Below are 23,182 nucleotides of genomic sequence, written 5' to 3'. Positions count from 1 at the left end.
TCTGCCGCGCCCTCTCTTTCTCTCTGTCGCACCCTCCCCCTCTGTTGCACCCTCCCTCCCTCTCTCTCCCTCCCCCTCTCTGTCGCGCCCTCCCCCTCTCTCGCGCGCCCTCCCTCTCTGTTGCCCTCTCCCTCCCTCCGTCACCCTCTCCCTCCCTCCCTCTGTCTCTCGTGCCCTCTCACTCTCTCCCCTGCCTGTCCTGTCTCTCAGGCCAGTTTGAGTGTGCTAACAGGGAAGGGTGGTACAGTCACCATGGTGACTGGGTTGAGGACGGTGGTTTGTCCCACCAGCTGTGGGTGGTGATGGTGGTGGTGGTGGTGGTGGGCCAGCATGGTTGTGGGCTTCCCCAGGGACGAGCCACACTGGCCAGGCACAGCCGCCCCATTGACCTGGGGCACGTTAGCGGTAGCATGGCTAGCCTGGACGTGGGGAAGGGTGTGGTGGGTGAAGGTGTGGGTGATATGCCCCAACACCGTGGGCTGGGAGACCGTCAATCCCTGAGGGTACATGTGGGGGGGCAGGGGACCCCCCAGGTGGGCCACAGGGTGGACGGTGATGTGTCCGATGGGCTGGGCCGTGATTGTCTGGTGGGCAGCGGCGGCGGCTGCTGTGATTGGCTGCGAGATGGAGGAGGCAGGACTGGGAGAGGGAGCGATGTGCGTAAGGTGTTTGTGATTAGCCGGGAGGACGTGATTGACAGCCTGGATGACGGAAGGGTGGGTGATGACTTTGGGTGACACTTGGACGGTCGGATGGGGGTGAGGTGGGGGGGCGGGGGCGATGGCTTGGGGGTGAGGAGGGGGGGCCAAGAGGGAGGGGCTGGTCAGAACCCCAGAGGAAAGGGTCTTGTGTGTGATGGAGAGGTGAGGAGTGAGGAATGATTTGGCCTGTATAATGGGGAGGGAGAAGGGTGGAGGAGGAGGGGAGAGGTCTTCATCAATGTCCTGGTCAAAGTTGTCTTCTCCTTCTGAAAGAGAGGGAGAGTGATTACTCATACAGCACACGTCACTATAAGAACACATCACACATATTGACATGTATGTCTACACCAGGGTTTCTGTGGCGCTGTACAACGTGAACGGGAAGATTTTAATATACCGTCCATCCGACAAATTTACCGGACCCATATGCATTGGGTGCGTAACCCATTAGGGCATCCACTCACGGTGCTCAGAATGACAGAAATCACATATAGATTATGGTCATTCATTTTAGAAGCACATGCAACTCCTGTATTGAAGTAGCCAATAAAACACAATTTTCAAACCAAAATGTAATTTGAGGGAAAAGTCCATTCTAAACAGTGAAACTGAGAAGAGCAGTTTGTGATAGAGATGAAAACGTGTTAAAATGTAGATTTGTTGTTGACTAGGTGCTTTTTGGCTTCTGGACGACGGAAGAAAGTTGATATGAAAACACATAGAAGAGGAGAGAAATGGCACATGAAGTCTTTCATAGGCGGCGAGTCAAATAGGCTAGGAAGTAGACAAAATTATAAAATAATTCAAATTATAAATAATTACTCCTGTCTATACATAAATAAAATAAATCACCAGAAAGCATGACTTAGCCACAAAGGAATCGAGGATCATTTTAAAAAAAAAGTGTTTTATATAGCTGTGGATTGTTTCAAATCACAAGCTTGTAGGCCTATGTCTATTTGGGATCACGGCAATCTGGGCAGAGTGCATGGCAATAGGACTCGCCGATTGAGTTGCGGCTGTCAGTGAAAAGTATCTAAGATATGTGCCTCGAGTATAATTTCTAATGTTGAGACAAGAAGAAGGGAAGAGGTGTGTGGCATAGATAAGAGGTGAGTCTCTCTCCAGAATGGCTGGCTCAGCTGTATGTAGGCCTAACGGGGGGGGAATTGACCAAAAAGAGAGGAACTGGGGGGCAGTGAGGCGAGTAGAGAGGTGAATCAACCTGAATTGATCATGTTTTTTATTTGTTGGTTTTATGCATTTCGACTTAGTTGACAATGGGAGTTCTAGGACTACCGCTGCATTGGCCTCTAGGCTATGAGTTGCGCTCGTTTCCATGCGCTCGTTTTTTTAACTGCCAAAGGCTCACGTGTATCAATGTAACGTGCTCTCGCATTAGTTACATTTTTTACTTTCACATTTGTACGATGAGCCACGTGACAATGACTATGAGAAACAAAAAACGGTATTATTAGAAAGAAACTGTTCCACGAAAATGTGCATATGAAAATCATGACTGGCACACAGATCGATAGAAATGGGAGGAGAAATTATAAGGTACCCCCAAATTTGAAACTCACGCATCGCCTATGACGTCGATAAAAGATTTGGCTCCATGTTTCCATGGTCAGATTTGCCTACAGGCTCCTATGAAGCAAGGTAAGACGTCCCTGGTCAGATTTGCCTATAGGCTGCTCTGCTATGAAGCAAGGTAAGACGTCCCTGGTCAGATTTGCCTATAGGCTGCTCTGCTATGAAGCAAGGTAAGTCGTCCCTGGTCAGATTTGCCTACAGGCTCCTATGAAGCAAGGTAAGACGTCCCTGGTCAGATTTGCCTATAGGCTGCTCTGCTATGAAGCAAGGTAAGTCGTCCCTGGTCAGATTTGCCTACAGGCTGCTCTGCTATGAAGCAAGGTAAGTCGTCCCTGGTCAGATTTGCCTACAGGCTCCTATGAAGCAAGGTAAGACGTCCCTGGTCAGATTTGCCTATAGGCTGCTCTGCTATGAAGCAAGGTAAGTCGTCCCTGGTCAGATTTGCCTATAGGCTGCTCTGCTATGAAGCAAGGTAAGACGTCCCTGGTCAGATTTTCCTACAGGCTCCTATGAAGCAAGGTAAGACGTCCCTGGTCAGATTTTCCTACAGGCTCCTATGAAGCAAGGTAAGTCGTCCCTGGTCAGATTTGCCTACAGGCTGCTATGAAGCAAGGTAAGTCGTCCCTGGTCAGATTTGCCTACAGGCTCCTATGAAACAAGGTAAGACGTCCCTGGTCAGATTTTCCTATAGGCTGCTCTGCTATGAAGCAAGGTAAGACATCCCTGGTCAGATTTGCCTACAGGCTCCTATGAAGCAAGGTAAATCGTCCCTGGTCAGATTTGCCTATAGGCTGCTCTGCTATGAAGCAAGGTAAGTCGTCCATGGTAAGATTTGCCTACAGGCTCCTATGAAGCAAGGTAAGACGTCCCTGGTCAGATTTGCCTACAGGCTGCTCTGCTATGAAGCAAGGTAAGTCGTCCCTGGTCAGATTTGCCTATATGCTGCTCTGCTATGAAGCAAGGTAAGACGTCCCTGGTCAGATTTGCCTACAGGCTCCTATGAAGCAAGGTAAGACGTCCCTGGTCAGATTTGCCTACAGGCTCCTATGAAGCAAGGTAAGACGTCCCTGGTCAGATTTTCCTACAGGCTCCTATGAAGCAAGGTAAGTCGTCCCTGGTCAGATTTGCCTACAGGCTGCTATGAAGCAAGGTAAGTCGTCCCTGGTCAGATTTGCCTACAGGCTCCTATGAAACAAGGTAAGACGTCCCTGGTCAGATTTGCCTATAGGCTGCTCTGCTATGAAGCAAGGTAAGACATCCCTGGTCAGATTTGCCTACAGGCTCCTATGAAGCAAGGTAAGTCGTCCCTGGTCAGATTTGCCTATAGGCTGCTTTGCTATGAAGCAAGGTAAGTCGTCCCTTGTCAGATTTGCCTATAGGCTGCTCTGCTATGAAGCAAGGTAAGTCGTCCCTGGTCAGATTTGCCTATAGGCTGCTCTGCTATGAAGCAAGGTAAGTCGTCCATGGTAAGATTTGCCTACAGGCTCCTATGAAGCAAGGTAAGACGTCCCTGGTCAGATTTGCCTACAGGCTGCTCTGCTATGAAGCAAGGTAAGTCGTCCCTGGTCAGATTTGCCTATATGCTGCTCTGCTATGAAGCAAGGTAAGACGTCCCTGGTCAGATTTGCCTACAGGCTCCTATGAAGCAAGGTAAGACGTCCCTGGTCAGATTTGCCTACAGGCTCCTATGAAGCAAGGTAAGACGTCCCTGGTCAGATTTTCCTACAGGCTCCTATGAAGCAAGGTAAGTCGTCCCTGGTCAGATTTGCCTACAGGCTGCTATGAAGCAAGGTAAGTCGTCCCTGGTCAGATTTGCCTACAGGCTCCTATGAAACAAGGTAAGACGTCCCTGGTCAGATTTGCCTATAGGCTGCTCTGCTATGAAGCAAGGTAAGACATCCCTGGTCAGATTTGCCTACAGGCTCCTATGAAGCAAGGTAAGTCGTCCCTGGTCAGATTTGCCTATAGGCTGCTTTGCTATGAAGCAAGGTAAGTCGTCCCTTGTCAGATTTGCCTATAGGCTGCTCTGCTATGAAGCAAGGTAAGTCGTCCCTTGTCAGATTTGCCTATAGGCTGCTTTGCTATGAAGCAAGGTAAGTCGTCCCTTGTCAGATTTGCCTACAGGCTCCTATGCAGCAAGGTAAGACGTCCCTGGTCAGATTTGCCTACAGGCTCCTATGAAGCAAGGTAAGTCGTCCCTGGTCAGATTTGCCTACAGGCTGCTATGAAGCAAGGTAAGACGTCCCTGGTCAGATTTGCCTATAGGCTGCTCTGCTATGAAGCAAGGTAAGTCGTCCCTGGTCAGATTTGCCTACAGGCTCCTATGAAGCAAGGTAAGACGTCCCTGGTCAGATTTGCCTATAGGCTGCTCTGCTATGAAGCAAGGTAAGACGTCCCTGGTCAGATTTGCCTATAGGCTGCTCTGCTATGAAGCAAAGTAAGACGTCCCTGGTCAGATTTGCCTATAGGCTGCTCTGCTATGAAGCAAGGTAAGTCGTCCCTGGTCAGATTTGCCTATAGGCTCCTATGAAGCAAGGTAAGTCGTCCATGGTCAGATTTGCCTATAGGCTGCTCTGCTATGAAGCAAGGTAAGACGTCCATGGTCAGATTTGCCTATAGGCTCCTATGAAGCAAGGTAAGTCGTCCATGGTCAGATTTGCCTACAGGCTCCTATGAAGCAAGGTAAGTCGTCCATGGTCAGATTTGCCTATAGGCTGCTCTGCTATGAAGCAAGGTAAGTCGTCCCTGGTCAGATTTGCCTACAGGCTCCTATGAAGCAAGGTAAGACGTCCCTGGTCAGATTTGCCTATAGGCTGCTTTGCTATGAAGCAAGGTAAGTCGTCCCTGGTCAGATTTGCCTATAGGCTGCTCTGCTATGAAGCAAGGTAAGTTGTCCATGGTCAGATTTGCCTATAGGCTGCTCTGCTATGAAGCAAGGTAAGACGTCCCTGGTCAGATTTTCCTACAGGCTCCTATGAAGCAAGGTAACACGTCCCTGGTCAGATTTTCCTACAGGCTCCTATGAAGCAAGGTAACACGTCCCTGGTCAGATTTTTCTACAGGCTCCTATGAAGCAAGGTAAGTCGTCCCTGGTCAGATTTGCCTATAGGCTGCTCTGCTATGAAGCAAGGTAAGACGTCCCTGGTCAGATTTGCCTACAGGCTCCTATGAAGCAAGGTAAGTCGTCCCTGGTCAGATTTGCCTATAGGCTGCTCTGCTATGAAGCAAGGTAAGTCGTCCATGGTCAGATTTGCCTACAGGCTCCTATGCAGCAAGGTAAGACGTCCCTGGTCAGATTTGCCTACAGGCTGCTATGAAGCAAGGTAAGACGTCCCTGGTCAGATTTGCCTATAGGCTGCTCTGCTATGAAGCAAGGTAAGTCGTCCATGGTCAGATTTGCCTATAGGCTGCTCTGCTATGAAGCAAGGTAAGACGTCCCTGGTCAGATTTGCCTATAGGCTGCTCTGCTATGAAGCAAGGTAAGACGTCCCTGGTCAGATTTGCCTATAGGCTGCTCTGCTATGAAGCAAGGTAAGTCGTCCCTGGTCAGATTTGCCTACAGGCTCCTATGCAGCAAGGTAAGACGTCCCTGGTCAGATTTGCCTACAGGCTCCTATGAAGCAAGGTAAGTCGTCCCTGGTCAGATTTGCCTACAGGCTGCTATGAAGCAAGGTAAGACGTCCCTGGTCAGATTTGCCTATAGGCTGCTCTGCTATGAAGCAAGGTAAGTCGTCCCTGGTCAGATTTGCCTACAGGCTCCTATGAAGCAAGGTAAGACGTCCCTGGTCAGATTTGCCTATAGGCTGCTCTGCTATGAAGCAAGGTAAGTCGTCCCTGGTCAGATTTGCCTACAGGCTGCTATGAAGCAAGGTAAGACGTCCCTGGTCAGATTTGCCTATAGGCTGCTCTGCTATGAAGCAAGGTAAGTCGTCCCTGGTCAGATTTTCCTACAGGCTCCTATGAAGCAAGGTAACACGTCCCTGTTCAGATTTTCCTACAGGCTCCTATGAAGCAAGGTAAGTCGTCCCTGGTCAGATTTGCCTACAGGCTGCTATGAAGCAAGGTAAGTCGTCCCTGGTCAGATTTGCCTACAGGCTCCTATGAAACAAGGTAAGACGTCCCTGGTCAGATTTGCCTATAGGCTGCTCTGCTATGAAGCAAGGTAAGACGTCCCTGGTCAGATTTGCCTACAGGCTGCTATGAAGCAAGGTAAGACGTCCCTGGTCAGATTTGCCTATAGGCTGCTCTGCTATGAAGCAAGGTAAGTCGTCCATGGTCAGATTTGCCTATAGGCTGCTCTGCTATGAAGCAAGGTAAGACGTCCCTGGTCAGATTTGCCTATAGGCTGCTCTGCTATGAAGCAAGGTAAGACGTCCCTGGTCAGATTTGCCTATAGGCTGCTCTGCTATGAAGCAAGGTAAGTCGTCCCTGGTCAGATTTGCCTACAGGCTCCTATGCAGCAAGGTAAGACGTCCCTGGTCAGATTTGCCTACAGGCTCCTATGAAGCAAGGTAAGTCGTCCCTGGTCAGATTTGCCTACAGGCTGCTATGAAGCAAGGTAAGACGTCCCTGGTCAGATTTGCCTATAGGCTGCTCTGCTATGAAGCAAGGTAAGACGTCCCTGGTCAGATTTGCCTATAGGCTGCTCTGCTATGAAGCAAGGTAAGTCGTCCCTGGTCAGATTTGCCTACAGGCTCCTATGAAGCAAGGTAAGACGTCCCTGGTCAGATTTGCCTATAGGCTGCTCTGCTATGAAGCAAGGTAAGACGTCCCTGGTCAGATTTGCCTATAGGCTGCTCTGCTATGAAGCAAGGTAAGACGTCCATGGTCAGATTTACCTATAGGCTCCTATGAAGCAAGGTAAGTCGTCCATGGTCAGATTTGCCTATAGGCTGCTCTGCTATGAAGCAAGGTAAGACGTCCATGGTCAGAATTTGCCTATAGGCTGCTCTGCTATGAAGCAAGGTAAGTCATCCCTGGTCAGATTTGCCTACAGGCTCCTATGAAGCAAGGTAAGTCGTCCATGGTCAGATTTGCCTATAGGCTGCTCTGCTATGAAGCAAGGTAAGACGTCCATGGTCAGATTTGCCTATAGGCTCCTATGAAGCAAGGTAAGTCGTCCATGGTCAGATTTGCCTATAGGCTGCTCTGCTATGAAGCAAGGTAAGACGTCCATGGTCAGATTTGCCTATAGGCTGCTCTGCTATGAAGCAAGGTAAGTCATCCCTGGTCAGATTTGCCTACAGGCTCCTATGAAGCAAGGTAAGACGTCCCTGGTCAGATTTGCCTATAGGCTGCTCTGCTATGAAGCAAGGTAAGTCGTCCCTGGTCAGATTTGCCTACAGGCTGCTATGAAGCAAGGTAAGACGTCCCTGGTCAGATTTGCCTATAGGCTGCTCTGCTATGAAGCAAGGTAAGTCGTCCCTGGTCAGATTTGCCTATAGGCTGCTCTGCTATGAAGCAAGGTAAGTCGTCCCTGGTCAGATTTTCCTATAGGCTGCTCTGCTATGAAGCAAGGTAAGTCGTCCCTGGTCAGATTTGCCTATAGGCTGCTCTGCTATGAAGCAAGGTAAGTCGTCCATGGTCACATTTGCCTATAGGCTGCTCTGCTATGAAGCAAGGTAAGTCGTCCCTGGTCAGATTTGCCTACAGGCTGCTATGAAGCAAGGTAAGACGTCCCTGGTCAGATTTGCCTATAGGCTGCTCTGCTATGAAGCAAGGTAAGTCGTCCCTGGTCAGATTTGCCTATAGGCTGCTCTGCTATGAAGCAAGGTAAGTCGTCCATGGTCAGATTTGCCTATAGGCTGCTATGAAGCAAGCTAAGACATGCCTTTATAATATGAAGTAAAACAGTCAAGTTTCGAACTATTAGGCCTGTGTATTCAGAATGCATACTGCCTCCAGCTCACATTGTAAAGTGGTGGTGACGCACTGATAGCCTGTTGCCTGCACTTTAATGGTGAATGGGAGGCGTGCTTCAAGTAGGCTACCAGTTGAGAAATAAAAATAGTAGGCCTAGTTCTTTTTAATTGTTCACCAAAACTTAACACAAGATTGCATTTCAAATTGTTGCACAGTGAACGGGCTTTTACAAAAGCATGCGTTGTACTTCAGCAGCACCAGCCCGAGGAGCTGCAGGAGAAACATCCTGCTCAAAATAGGCTCTGTATGCTGTGTACGTGTGACAGTTGTGTTGGATAAATAAGATAGGCTACATGACGACTAACGAAAATACACACACAGCAATTTAATTCCACTATATTATGCAAATTAACCTGTAGACCAGCGTTTCCCAAACTCGGTCCTGGGGACCCCAAAGTGTCCCTGTTTTGGTTTTTGCCCTAACACTATACAGCTTTAAAATAATCAAAGCTTGATGATTAGCTGATTGATTTGAATCAGCTGTGTAGTGCTAGGTGACCCTTTGGGGTCCCCAGGACCAGGTTTGGGAAATGCTGCTATAGACTGATAAGCATGACGGTCAAATGTGTTTCTAACGGAAACCCTGGTATCTTCTGCAAATGTGTGTGTGTGTGTGTGTGTGTGTGTGTGTGTGTGTGTGTGTGTGTGTGTACCTGAGGCAGTAGAAGTAGAAGCCTGGTCGTCCTCTGGTTGTACGGTCTGTCTGAGAACCTTGTCTATCTCCATAACGTCCATACACTGACTCAGCTCGTTCTTCAGCTCAGCCAGTCTCTGCTGCGTGGAGATCTTGTCTCTCGCCAGACGCTCCATCTCGTGTTCATACTCCTTCTCCTTTCGCTTCAGAGTCTGGGGGACAGGGAGACACACACATCAGCATATGTAATACCAACACACTTGTTACACATTACCGTAAATTAAACTCATTCTCAAAGTCTGAGAAAAGGACATTAACACACTCCTTGCTCATTACACACATGCAAACACACATTTCACGTAAACCAATAACAGCTGCCCAGAACTGACCCAACCGTGTGCGTACTCCAGACAACATGGAAATGAGAAGAGTAAACTTATGACAGGGAGCGAGGGGAAGACGTGATGGAGGAAAAGGGAGAGAGAGGCGTGCAGTAGTCATGCAGACAAATGGTTCTCGGACCAAGTTACTGAGTGGTCTGAGGGGCTCCTAAACACAGGCACACGCAACTCTCTGCTGAGAGGGAGAAAGGGGGAGTGAGAGAGGAAGAGAGCACAGGGTGGAAAGAAAGAGTTAGAGAACAGAAGATCACAAGATGGCGGCGATAATAGAGATGGGATAGAGGAGAAGACGGATAGCAAACAAACGAAAAAGGGAGAGAGAGGGACATCACATGATCCGACTACAGGGCACTGAGTTCAGTGAGCAAAGCGGTTTACTCTTAGCAGGCACGTGATGGAGTCCACACGCGAGGTCAGTTTCTCTCCCCACCCCTCCAAATACACTACATTCACTGCTAGCCAGGAACACGCCATTCAGGCTCAACATTCAAAGGGCTCCCATTTCTCTCTGCAGAGGTGTTACTGGAGCTTTGTAAGAGAGATATGTGTGTGTGTGTAGTCCAGTGATCAGGATTAGCCTATACGCTTCTACAGTCTGTGTGGTTTGTTGTACCATTAATCATATTGATAATCCTATATCATGTGAGACAAATCATTCATTTTTTACATTTGCATATTCATTCATCAATATCAGCGAAGAAATGAAACAAGTCATTTTGATAGCTATATGTATGATAGCCTTTCCTACTCTCAGTGCACCACTGACTATTCATTGACCAACTGGCTCGGTGTCTGGTTGCGAGTGTGTTTGTCTAACTGTGTGTATTGGTGTAATTGTGTGTGTTGGTGAACAGACCAGCTCAACACACACACCTTCCCGATAATGACACGCATGGTGGTGCAAGAGAGGAAAACGCAGGTTGGTGTGTGTGTGCTCATTAGGTCTACTTGCTTCTCCAACACCACGGCAACAGCTGCCACACATAGCCGTTTCCTTGGTAACAACATCCACAAGGGTTTCTGCGGTTGAGCAGGAGAGTGACAGTTTATAAGGAGGAATCTAATTGGAAGATATATAAAGGTGGAATTTCATCTAAAGAGTCATGTAATTGGTTGTTTTCCAGCTTACTGATCCAGCTGACGTCTCCCCTCTCTTCCTTAATCTCCCCCTCTCCTTTCCTCCATCCCCCACTTCCATATACACTATAAGGCCAAAAGTATGTGGACTGGTTGTTGAACATCTCATTCCAAAATCATGGACATTAATATGGAGTTGGTCTCCCTTCGCTGTTATAACAGCCTCCACTCTTCTGGGAAGGCATTCCACTAGATGTAGGAACATTGCTGCTATAACAGCCTCCACTCTTCTAGGAAGGCTTTCCACTAGATGTAAGAACATTGCTGTTATAACAGCCTCCACTCTTCTGGGAAGGCTTTCCACTAGATGTTGGAACATTGGAATCAAGTCCCCGCAGCATTCATCTATGAGCGTTACTGAGGTCGGGCATTGATGTTGGGCGTTTAGGCCTGACTTGCAGTCGGTGTTCCAATTCATCCCAAAGGTGTTCGATGGGGTTGAGGTCAGGGCTCTGTGCAGGCCAGTCAAGTTATTCCACACCAATCTCAACAAACCCTTTCTGTATGAGAATGTGTTTCCATTGCACCAGAGTCCAATGGTAGCGAGCTTTACACCATTCCAGTCAACACTTGGCATTGCGCATGGTGATCTTAGGCTTGTGTGTGGCTGCTCGGCCATGGAAACCCATTTCATAAAGCTCCCGACAAACAGTTTTTGTACTGACGTTGCTTCCTGAGGCAGGTTAGAACTCGGTAGTGAGTGTTGCAACCGAGGACAGACAATGTTTATGCGCTACACACTTCAGCGGTTCTGTGCTGTGCGCTTGTGTGGCCTACCACTTCGCAGCTGAGCCATTGTTGCTCCTAAACGTTTCCACTTCACAATAACAGCACGTACAGATGACCGGGGCAGCTCTAGCAGGGCAGAAACTTTGCAAACTGACCTGTTGAAAAGGTGGCATCCTATGAAGGTGCCACATTGAAAGTCACTGAGCTCTTCAGTAAGGCCATTCTACTGCCAATGTTTGTCTATGGAGATTGCATGTGTGTGCTCGATGTTATACACCTGTCAGCAACGAGTGTGGCTGAAATAGACATCCACTAATATGAAGTGGTGTCCACATACACTTCATGGCCAAAAGTATGTCCTACCACCCTCTAAGGTTCCCTCATCTCTCTTTGCTCCCCCTCTCTCTCTCCATCACTAGGATGGAGATCTCCTGCCGATACCCTCCCAGAGATCATTGTATCAGTGACCAGTGTGCTTCCGGAGATATCTTCCTCAAAACAACCACAGCACCTATTTTTGAAAAGCCTTTGTCATCATGATCCTCATCATCAATCAGCATAATATTTTTCATTTTGTGCTGGTGTGAGTACAAACCCTGCAGACTTAACACACAATTCCACAAACACATCCTTGTATAAATACACCCGGAACACAAACACACACACTGAGTAAAGAATTGGACCTCCTGCAGTGTTCTGACCACCTGCCGCCTGTCTCTATGGTTACCAAGTGTTCTAAAGGGCAGAAACTGAGAGGGGGGAGGAGAGAAAGAGAGGAAAAGGGGGAGAGAAAGGGATGTATAACTGGAAAGAGAAAGCATGAGAAGGAAAGAGGGATGACAGTGCAAAAAAGAGAGAAACAGAGGTAGACAGAAAGAGAGAGAGGGAGGTAGAGAAAGAGCTGAGCAGCAGCAGAACAGAGTGTGCTCAGTGTGTCTCTCTCACTCTGCCATGTGGGTGAGGGAGGGGCATAGCCAAGCGGGGCAGAGGGAGGGAGGGGGGGTTGACGTCACTGAGCTTGCGTTAGCCATGTGCTCTCAACTCACGTGGCCAAGGATCCAGGAAAAGAGAGGGGGGGAGGGAATGAGAGAAAAAGGAAATGGTAGCTTAATTAGAATACAGCTCTAATCGCTATGTTTTCTGTGAATTTTGGCTAATAAAGAAAAAAACATTTATTTGAATCGGGAGCGAGAATGAGAACAAGAAAAGCAAGATAAAAGGCAGAGGGAAAGAGAAAAGGAGAATGCACCACCCTAACATCACACACGTAGCCTACCTGTATGTATCGCAGGGCACTGCGTAGAACACTGAGGTTGGAGGTCTTCTTCTCATCAACGTTTGGAACGTTCTTCTTCAGTGTATCAAAACAATCCTTCAAGTGAGCTCTTCTGTTCTTCTCCAGTTTGTTGTGCACCTCTCTGGTTCCAGCTCTGCAAAACGCAACATCTGTATTAAAAACTTACTTCCGCACCAATTGTTGGTGTTTGATGACATGCCGTCATGTTTGACTACACTGTGCGTGTTCGATTACATGACATCATGTTTGTGTTCGATTACATGACATCATGTTTGACTACACCGTTTGTGTTCGATGACATGCCATCATGTTTGTGTTCGATTACATGACATCATGTTTGACTACACCGTTTGTGTTCGATGACATGCCATCATGTTTGTGTTCGATTACATGACATCATGTTTGACTACACCGTTTGTGTTCGATGACATGCCATCATGTTTGTGTTCGATTACATGACATCATGTTTGACTACACCGTTTGTGTTCGATGACATGCCATCATGTTTGTGTTCGATTACATGACATCATGTTTGACTACACTGTGCGTGTTCGATGACATGACATCATGTTTGACTACACTGTGCGTGTTCGATGACATGCCATCATGTTTGACTACACTGTGCGTGTTCGATGACATGCCATCATGTTTGACTACACTGTGCGTGTTCGATGACATGCCATCATGTTTGACTACACTGTGCGTGTTCGATGACATGCCATCATGTTTGACTACACTGTGCGTGTTCGATGACATGCCATCATGTTTGACTACACTGTGCGTGTTCGATGACATGCCATCATGTTTGACTACACTGTGCGTGTTCGATGACATGCCATCATGTTTGACTACACTGTGCGTGTTCGATGACATGCCATCATGTTTGACTACACTGTGCGTGTTCGATGACATGCCATCATGTTTGATTACACCGTTTGTGTTCGATTACATTACATCATGTTTGACTACACTGTGCGTGTTCGATTACATGACATCATGTTTGACTACACTGTGCGTGTTCGATGACATGACATCATGTTTTGACTACACTGTGCGTGTTCGATTACATGCCATCATGTTTGATTACACCGTTTGTGTTCGATTACACGCCATCATGTTTGTTCGATTACATGCCATCATGTTTGTTCGATTACATGACATCATGTTTGACTACACTGTGCATGTTCGATGACATTCTAATTTGTTCAACTACACTCGTGGTGTTCCACTGTTGACTGGCTGATCTACAAATCACCTTGCATCCTAAATAACTACTCATTATTATAGTCGTTATTATTATCCTTAGTTGGTGATCAGTGAAAATCCATGCAAAATGTATGCCCTCAAAAGCGAGGACTCTCTCACCCTCCAGGTCGTCTCTTCCCGTCCAACCCTCTCAGGTCATCCATGATGGTTCCGTTTGGGCGTGGCTGCATGGGAATGGCTTGCTGTGGAAGTAGTGCATGTTGGGAAGCGGCTTTGGTGATGATGGAGGTTGGGTACGGAATCTGAATTGGAGGTTGGGATTGGCTAGGGCTTCCGCCCGTCTGTGGTGTCATCGAGTTAGGCTCCGCCTTCACCTGGGCTGCCAGCTGGCGCTGGATTGGCTGCTGCTGAGTAGGGGAGGAGCCTCCCTTCATCACCTGGGTGCCTCCGAGGTGGAGCGAGGTTGCCGCAGCAGCGATCGTCGTGATGACGGGAAGGGGCGGTACAGAGGGCGTAGCTGTGACAACGGGTACCATGGGGATGACAGCGATGGAGATGGGGGGAGGAGGGAGGGAGAGGGGAAGAGGGTGAGTGGAGGGAGAGAGGTGCTGGTGCTGACAATGTTGTGATGACTCAGGCCAATGCTGTGATGGCCCCCAGGTGACATGGTTGAATCTGATTGGCTGGTCCGCACAGGTCACAACCTCTGCTCGTCTGGACTCTGCCTCCCGGCTGTGAAGCTCCGCCTTCTCTCTGCAACGCTCCTCCTCTTTGGGCGAGGAGAAGAATAACATATAAGAGGAAAGAGAGAGGGGGATGATGGTTAGAAATTTAGGCACTTCAAGGCTTCATCTCGTATAGCAGTACAAAAATGTAGTAGAATTCATATTTCACAGACAAAACTGTCTTTGGTGAAGTGGTGAACACCCCCCCCCCCCACACACACACACACATAATGATGTCATCCTAGAGGCAGACCGACCGATGGGACATGAGGACAGGGTCTCTCTCTGACAGCCCTTGGTCCAGGCCTGTGATAGGCTAGTGGGTTGAATGGGTATCCTCAGCGGTGTCATTGGAGCCGGCAACATGCGCAATTGCAAATGTAGGCCTATGTCTGTATTTGAACCCAATATTGGTTGAATTGTAGAAGTTTAAGCTGCCTTTCAAGCATTGTTTTTGCAACCAGTGGACAGCCAGTGAAAAATGTGCTCTTGCAACAGCTGCATAGTGAGTATCCAGTCTGTGTGGAATAAACGTTTGAGGGTGTTCCTCCCTTCTAAACTTCTCCGTGGTATTGTGCTTTACATACGGGCAAAAATGAGTTTCATATAACACGACCATGACTGGGGCTTTTATTGCTCAATCTAATTTGTCCTGGGATTTTTTCCATAGGCCTAACATGCTAACATGCTCAAACTCACACACTTTTGATAGACTTTAAACAGCTGCAAATGATCAAGGTATCAAAGTGTCACCAACAAAAAACGTGAACAATAGGCCTATAACAAATGTAGCATATTTAATTCATTTTCACATGCAAATAGGCCGTCATTGGAAATAAGAATTTGTTCTTAACTGACTTGCCTAATTAAATAAAGGTACAAAAAAAAAAAATTGGGTAGTGCACAAAGCATGCCATTCCATGAGAGCAGTATTTATTTTGCAACTCGAAGCAATGAGCCCAATCAGTTCTTCATGACAACAAAATCCTAAACAACATAGTAGGCTAATAAGTCCTTAGTTTTACCTGAGCATAACCCCAAAACAAATTTGGCTAATCTATATATTTCTAAATCCAATTCTTGAAGATCAAGTGGTATTAAATTCATTGGAATGACTTGAAATCTGACAGCCTAAAGATATAGCCTAATCAAATGAATATCTCTATTGAAGTAGAAAGCAATGAGTTAGAAGAATCCTACATAACCCCGTAAAATTTAAAATTGATTTATCCTAATTATATATATATATATATATATATATATATATATATATATTTAGGATAAAGGACATATATATATTATATATGTATATGTCATTAAATTGGCAATATTCATTTTGGTCTAAAAAGTCGTCTAAAAGTAACTGAAAGTAATTAGATTACGCTAATCCAAAATTGTTACTGATTACAATTTTGGACAGGTAACTAGTAACTAATGGATTACATTTAGAAAGTAACAGATAAGTAAACGAGAAAACAAGGGAGGGAGGGAGAGATGGACCTCTGCATTGCAACGGGGGGGGGGGGTAAGCACACTTTCCAGACTCCCTGACCTTTCTCTTCCGCTCTGAAAAAGTTCTCACACATACATACAAACGTTTGTGGTCGCCTTTTCAAATGACTGGATTTGGCTATTAATTTTTTTTTGTTTGTTGTTTTTTTACCCATTTTTCTCCCCAATTTTGTGGAATCCAATTGTTTAGTAGTTACTATCTTATCTCATCGCTACAACTCCCGTACGGGCTCGGGAGAGACGAAGGTTGAAAGTCATGCGTCCTCCGATACACAACCCAACCAAGCCGCACTGCTTCTTAACACAGCGCCATCCAACCCCGAAGCCAGCCGCACCAATGTGTCGGAGGAAACATCGTGCACCTGGCAACCTTCTAATTCTTAGCACAGCGCCATCCAACCCGGAAGCCAGCCGCACCAATGTGTCGGAGGAAACACCGTGCACCTGGCAAACTTGGTTAGTGCGCACTGCGCCCGGGCCGCCACAGGAGTCACTGGTGCGCGATGAGACAAGGATTTCCCTACCGGCCAAACCCTCCCTAACCCGGACGACACTAGGCCAATTGTGCGTCGCCCCACGGACCTCCCGGTCGCGGCCGGTTACGACAGAGCCTGGGCGCGAACCCAGTGTCTCTTGTGACACAGCTGGCGCTGCAGTACAGCGCCCTTAACCACCGCGCCACCCGGGATCCTAGGATTTGGCTATTTCAGCCACACCCATTGCTGACAGGTGTATAAAATTTAACACACAGCCATGCAATCTCCATAGACAAACATTGACAGTAGAATGGCCTTACTGAAGAGCTCAGTGGCTTTCAACGTAGCACCGAGCAGCCACACACAAGCCTAAAGATCACCATGTGCAATGTCAAGCATTGGCTGGAGTGGTGTAAAGCTCGCTGCCATTGGACACTAGAGCAGTGAAATCGCATTCTCTGGAGTGATGAATCGCGCTTCACCATCTGGCAGTCCAATGGACGAATCTGGGTTTGGCAGATGCCATGAGAACACTACCTGCCCCAATGCATAGTGCCAACTGTAAAGTTTGGTGGAGGAGGAATAATGGTCTGGGGCTGATTTTTTGTTGTTCTTTTTTTCCCCTTTTCGAACTGTACAACCGTTTTCTCCCCAATTTGTAGTTGTGATTTTGTCTCATTGCTGCAACTCCCCAACAGGCTCGGGAGAGGCAAAGGTCAAGTCATGCGTCCTCCGAAACATGACCCGCCAAACCACGCTGCATCTTAACACGCTGCTCGCTTAACCGGACGCCAGCCGCACCAATGTGTCGGAGGAAACACCGTTCAACTGACGACCGAAGTCAGCTGGCAGGCACCCGGCCCATCATCGCTTGAGTGCGATGGGCAAGGAGGACACCCCCCCCCCCCCCCCCCACCCAGCCAAACCCTCCCCTAACCCGGACGACGCTGGGCGAATTGTGAGCCGCCCTATAGGGCTCCTGGTCACAGCCGGCGGTGACACAGCCTGGGATCGAACCCCTGGGGCTGTCTTTCATGGTTCGGGCTAGGCCCCTTTAATTCCAGTGAAGGGAAATCTTAACGCTACAGCATACAATGACATTCTAGACAATTCTGTGCTTCCAACTTTTTGGCAACAGTTTGGGGAAGGCCCTTTCCTGTTTCACAATACCCCTGTACACAAAGCCAGGTCCATTCAGAAATGATTTGTTGAGGTTGGTGTGGAAGAACTTGACTTGCCTGCACAGAGCCCTGACCTCAACCCCATCGGACACCTTTGGGATGAATTGGAACGCCGACTGCGAGACAGGCTTAATCGCCCAACATCAGCGCCCGACCTCACTAATGCTCTTGTGGCTGAATGGAAGCAAGTCCCCACAGCAATGGTCCAACATCTAGTGGAAAGCCTTCCCAGAAGAGAGGAGACTGTTATAGCAGCAAAGGGGGGACCAAATCCATATTAATGTCTGTGATTTTGGAACGAGATGTTAGATGAGCAGGTGCCCACATACTTTTGGTCATGTAGTGTACATGCATGGAACACACACACACACACACACACACACACACACACACTGTTTCTGTTCAGCCCTGCTCCAGATTTAAAAACATGCTAACATTAATTACATAACTATTTCATTGAGAGGGAGAAAGGTGTCCATATACTTTTAATTTGAAAAAAAAGGAAGAGATAGGGGGGGTTGCCCTACTTTCCCCCCACTGTGACCTGTGCGCCAGTCATTCTGGCATGCACGTGGTGGTCGGGGGCAGGTCCTCTTAGGCACACGGTATGCATGTGCCACTAGGGGCGTGTGGATGAACTGACACGTCACCAGATGAGTGAAACAAAAAGCCTTCTTCCCAATATGTGGTGATAAATCACCAGCCGTCGATGAAATATCCTGTGAATAACTGTGATTCAGTTCCCAACCCCGTTAAACGGACACCCATGCTGTGTTTGACGTTTCACACACACAGCTGGACAGGGAGTAAGGTTGTGTGTGTGTCCCGCCCCGGAGTGTCATAAGATCTGAGCAATGTCAGAGCATTATGTAAAAGAGAGAGCCTGCTTGCAGGAGCCTCTCCAGTTGTTCTGCTGCCTGCCACCGCCCTATGCAACCCGGTATCAGATAATTGTGTATTATTCTGTACGTAGACAGTCCATTTAGTATGATATGTTATGTTTTGTATGGTATGTACTAATTTGTGGATGTCCAGCACCATTGCGTACGATATGTTACAAATTACAATTCATAATATGTGTTACGAATTTGCTAAACGTATGATATGTTACAAATTCTAGTTAGGTGGCTAACGTTAGCTAGGCCAGGGGTTTGGGTAAGTTTTTAAGTTAACTAACATGCTAAGTAGTTGCAAAGTAGCTAAAATGTAGTAAGTAATTGAAAGTTGCTATTTATCAAAAAATGATAAAGTTGTCTGTGATAAAATTTGAACTGACAACTTTTGGGTTGCTAGACTTCGCATTATACACCCACCCGTGTCCACCTCAACCAACCACCCTTCTTTCGTTTTTGCCTTAAGTAACCATCTGTCTTATGTAACCATACCAAACATAACATATCATGTTAAATAGTGTCTCGGATTTATTTAACGAATAATACGAAATGCTCTGAGACCAGATTGCAACATCGACCATCAATAGCCTTGCCAAAATTCTGCAATCATTAGTCTACTACTGCAAAACAAGCTACAAATATAACCCTACTCGACCTATCTTTTACGCCCAAAACATATTAAGAATTTCCAAGAGTATAAAAGACTGAAGACTAATGACGACATAGTACATGTAATGTACTGTTGTCACATAGTAACACGCGTGTGTGTGATCCACAGTTGCAACATTGTAGCAAGCAACAACACATGCTTTGGAGCCAACCCGAAACAAATACAGAAGCGTTCTGGAGTGCAGAACGCGCGGCAATATGTCAGTAGATACAGCGTAACTAGCCACACATAGACAGAGTGCGCATATTAGTAGCAGCAAAGCTATATATAGCTGGGATTTAACCCGGAAACGGAGGTAGAAAAATACCTCCTGCTCCCGTATTGATAAATGAAAATAAATGCATTAGTCAAACTATAGAGGGTCAGTCAGGCTATGTTCATGAATGACCGATTAAGGGTCCATGAACAGGCTATTGAGTGAAAACGATGTTTCCCAGCAGGACCTAGGCTGATCGGTGGGAATGCATGACGGTTCGGGGTTGAAGTAGGTGTGGACCCCCCAATATACCGACCAAGCCTAATCCTGCTATTCCAAAGGTTTACCTAGACTGTGAACTCCCGCAGGCCCCCCACCGGTTCCCACCTGATTACCCCTTTCTTACCATGTGTGATCTGTTGTTGCTGGGCTTGCCATTCCAGATATCTGGCCGCTTCCAGAAGAGTATCGATGCTCATCGTGCGCCCCTCACCGTAGGCTACCCGATCGCCCAGGACAGAAGAAAAAAGGCACAGCCGAGATCCGCCGGGGAGCACTGTCTGGAACGCAGCAGACACGAACGCGCACTTTGTTTATTCCTTTCTTCCTCTCACCGGAAAGAAAATGAGTAAAAATATATTCCTTGGATAAATGCTTTCTCACACGTAAAAGAGGGATTGCAACAAGATGGCGATGCGATCACGGGAATACATTACAAGGCGAATGCAGTCAGGGCCCGCCCTCCACGTTTCTACCCCTCCCTGTTACTACAGCCTGGGGTAAAAGACGGCAGGGTGAGCGCTACTGTATGTAGAGGACATCAGAACCAAACAGAGGGGTTATACCGCCTGTGGCCTGCTGCCTGCACACACTACAGGCCAGACACCGTCGCTCCAAAAGTCCAACGTTTATTGCGTCTATGAATATGAACGCGTTTGGGTCGTTTTTTGACATTAAACTGCGTGGCATCAACGCCTGGCGGGACTCTGAAGTCCCTGAGAGATTCCGTCCGTGTGATCCACTCGGGACCGCTCTCCAGGGTTTAGCCCTTCCCCTGGCCCGCAGCGCATTAAAACATGTCGTTGCGAATTGGCCAATGAGTGCACAGAACAACAAGGCATGGTGCCTGTCCACATGGGCACCCGCTCCGCCCGAGCGCGGCTCATTTACATGCGCTCCCTCGCGCCCGGATCTGTCAGTCACACAGAGGGGGGCGGGGCATCTGCTCGACAACATAAAGATGTCATCTTATATTTGCAATAGTGCTAATCTGCTCTTAATGTCTATAGTGCTCCTATGGGATAGGCAAAAATAGACGTGTTTTTGTTCGGGAACAAAACATTTCATCTGACAGTGTCCCAAAGTGTCATTTGTTTTTCTTATCTTTTGTGTTTCCCTTTTTGTGTGCGTTTCTTTTCCTTGCACTTCCTGTCCTGCTTGGCTAGTTTATCCTTTTCATTATGTATCTTGTCTGTTTCTTTCTTCTTATGTAAGTCTTAGCCTGGTCCCTCTGCTGCTTCCTCCTGTTCAGGACCTCCTCCATGTTGGAGTTGTTTAACAGGGATTTATCACCACTGGGGGGGGAAAGCAGCTATTGGCATATTGAGCCAGGATTGCTTCTTTAGTTTATTTCCTCTTTCTGGACTTCTGGTTCACCACAATCTGCGCCTGCTAATCTATTCGACTGGCAATGGTCAATACGTCAATATCATATTTGTTCTTGGTTGCAGACTGAGCACAGCTCTCTACCCACATTCTGATGATCTCTCTGCAGACGCCTTCAAGTTTCTCGCCCTCCAAAAAAAGCGCAGATAGCCTTCCAAGCAGTGTGTCCTCCTTCTTTTCGTGACTCTCCTCCTAACCTAACATAGCAGGTGTACAAGAAAACGCTTGAGCGGAGTTCCCACATCCGGTTTTCAGCAAAAAAAAAGGAAGCTCGGGTGAATTAGCTGTATCCCTGAAAACCCAGAATCATTTGCTTGTTAGCAACTCCGCTAAGACCACTCTCCTACTTTTAAAATATAAGCTCCACACACCTCCTGGTCAACTTCTAAGGAGTCTAGTCGTTCATTCAGGTACTTCTCAAACTCCTCGGTATCTGCTATGGACCCGGCCGTTCCACATCCTACCCGACCACTATGACCAACAGCAGAAAGCAGCACTAATGGATCTCACTGCCCATTTATTTACTTTGTAAAAAATCGGATGGTCATTGTCTTGATGTTAAAGCATTTTTGTAGTTGTTGCCACTTGCAATACTACCTCAATGGCCAGCCATTCTCTCTCTGTCTCTCTCTCTCTCTCTCTCTCTCTCTGTTTCTCTGTTTCTCTCTCTCTCTCTCTCTCTCTCTCTCTCTCTCTCTCTCTCTCTCTCTCTCTCTCTCTCTCTACCATTTACTTTCTATTTCTCTACCATTTACTTTCTATTTCTCTCTCCCTAACTCTTTTACGTTATGTCGCTCCCAGCTACTCTCTTTCACTCCTTCTTCTACTTCTCTCACCTCCCACACGCTCACCCCTAATGTTGTCATTTTTGAGACTCGGGGGATGGCTCAGAGTTTCAACACAAGCGAGGGAACCAGTGTGTGTGTGTGTGTGTGTGTGTTGTTGGACATGCATGTGTGTGTCAATATGAGTTGTTGACTATGCATGTACAGCGTGTGTGTGTGTGGATGTGCTGGTACAGTGTGTGTCCCTGCATGGTAACAGTCTGTGATTGGACAGAGCTCAGTGGAATACCCTCTGCTCTCATCACAGAGTCGGACTGTCTCGACCAATCATAACAACTGTTCAGAAGTGCGTAAGGGCTTCTCTAGCTTTACTGCACGCTCGTTCTCTCTTTCTCTCACACACACACACACACACACACACACACACACACACACACACACACACACACACACACACACACACACACACACACACACACACACACGTGCGTATGGATAAGCCATTTACCCTCCTCATTAACACTGAACCCAGACATTATCCCCTACCACCAATGTAGGTGTGAAAGAGTATGTGTTTGTGTGTGAGCGTTTGTGTGTGAGACTCAATGAGCACATTGGCCTCAGAAAAAGCCACAAAATGCACACATACCAAAGCCATGCATGATTCACTAATATAAATATTCTACCTCCATGTTGATTACAGACAGAAAAGGTGCTGATCAATCGATGAGTGCAGATATATTTATGGTTCAGCCATTTACCCTCCTCGTTAACACTGAACACCGACACTACTAAAGGGAGGGAAGAGAGCAATATAGATGAGAGCAAGCAAGAAAGAGAATATAGAGACAGAAGGAAAATGCTACAGATTCATGAAAGAGACAGGGAAAGAGCACAAGCGAATGAACTGGGGATAGACACAGACAGACACGTACACGCCAAATCTGTTGTTCTCCGTTCTGACAAAATAACAATCAAATCAACTGATAAATACTGTACCAAATTAGCATGTGTATGACAACAAACCAGGACTATCTCTGGGATTAGTCTCACAATGTTGCGGGTGTGGAGAAAGAAGTAGGCTAGAGTTTCTGTTCTAGTGGTTCTCTGGAGAAACAGAGTTCAACTCAGGGCAACCTGGGTCTAGGTAGGTGTCTCTCCTCTAACCTCTTCACACTCCATCCTTCCTCTCATCCCCTTTCTATCTTCTCTCTATCCTTCATTTTAACTCCACCTCCTTTACTCCGTTCTCTCCTCCCATTTCCCCTTTTTGATACAAAATTGTAGGAAGAAAATATTGTATTTGTATTTATTAAGGATCCCCATTAGCCAAGATGCCAAGGCAGCAGCTACTCTTCCATGTGTACGTGTTTGTAGAGTGTGTCTTATCATATGTATGCGCGTCAGTGCCTGTGAGTGTGTCTCTTCACAGTCCCCGCTGTTCCATACGGTGTAT

General features: G+C 47.2%; 1 protein-coding gene and 1 pseudogene across 2 annotated transcripts; both read right to left on the bottom strand.

The window, feature by feature from the left end:
* Nucleotides 1-127: 127 nt before the first annotated feature.
* On the bottom strand, nt 128-20,019 carry mntb (MAX network transcriptional repressor b). 2 transcript variants are annotated; one of them, XM_021563282.2, is made up of 5 exons: nt 19,683-20,019; nt 13,783-14,392; nt 12,397-12,550; nt 8,873-9,056; nt 128-967 (listed from the first exon to the last, which is right to left on the bottom strand). In XM_021563282.2, the coding sequence occupies exons 1-5, from the start codon at nt 19,753-19,755 to the stop codon at nt 207-209; spliced, it is 1,782 nt and encodes a 593-aa protein (XP_021418957.1). In that variant the 5' UTR covers nt 19,756-20,019; the 3' UTR covers nt 128-206. The 2 variants fall into 2 exon arrangements, with proteins under 2 accessions (XP_021418957.1, XP_021418956.1); XM_021563281.2 differs by having other exon boundaries at nt 129-967; nt 8,873-9,065; nt 19,683-20,017.
* A 636-nt stretch (nt 20,020-20,655) lies between these two features.
* LOC110490730 lies at nt 20,656-22,262 on the bottom strand (annotated as a pseudogene).
* Nucleotides 22,263-23,182: the final 920 nt, after the last annotated feature.

The sequence above is a fragment of the Oncorhynchus mykiss genome, chromosome 15 (genome assembly GCF_013265735.2).
Source record: "Oncorhynchus mykiss isolate Arlee chromosome 15, USDA_OmykA_1.1, whole genome shotgun sequence".
NCBI classification, from domain to species: Eukaryota; Metazoa; Chordata; class Actinopteri; order Salmoniformes; family Salmonidae; genus Oncorhynchus; species Oncorhynchus mykiss.
The sequence above is the reverse complement of the archived record's forward strand: the minus strand, read 5'-3'. Positions and strand labels throughout refer to the sequence as shown.

Coding starts and splice junctions, on each gene's coding strand:
- mntb (XM_021563281.2), bottom strand. CDS start 19,755: ATGAGCATCGATACTCTTCTGGAAGCGGCCAGATATCTGGAATGGCAA. Junction 14,393..19,682: donor GCAACAACAGATCACACATG/GTAAGAAAGGGG, acceptor CCTCGCCCAAAG/AGGAGGAGCGTTGCAGAGAG. Junction 12,551..13,782: donor GGGAAGAGACGACCTGGAGG/GTGAGAGAGTCC, acceptor TGCGTTTTGCAG/AGCTGGAACCAGAGAGGTGC.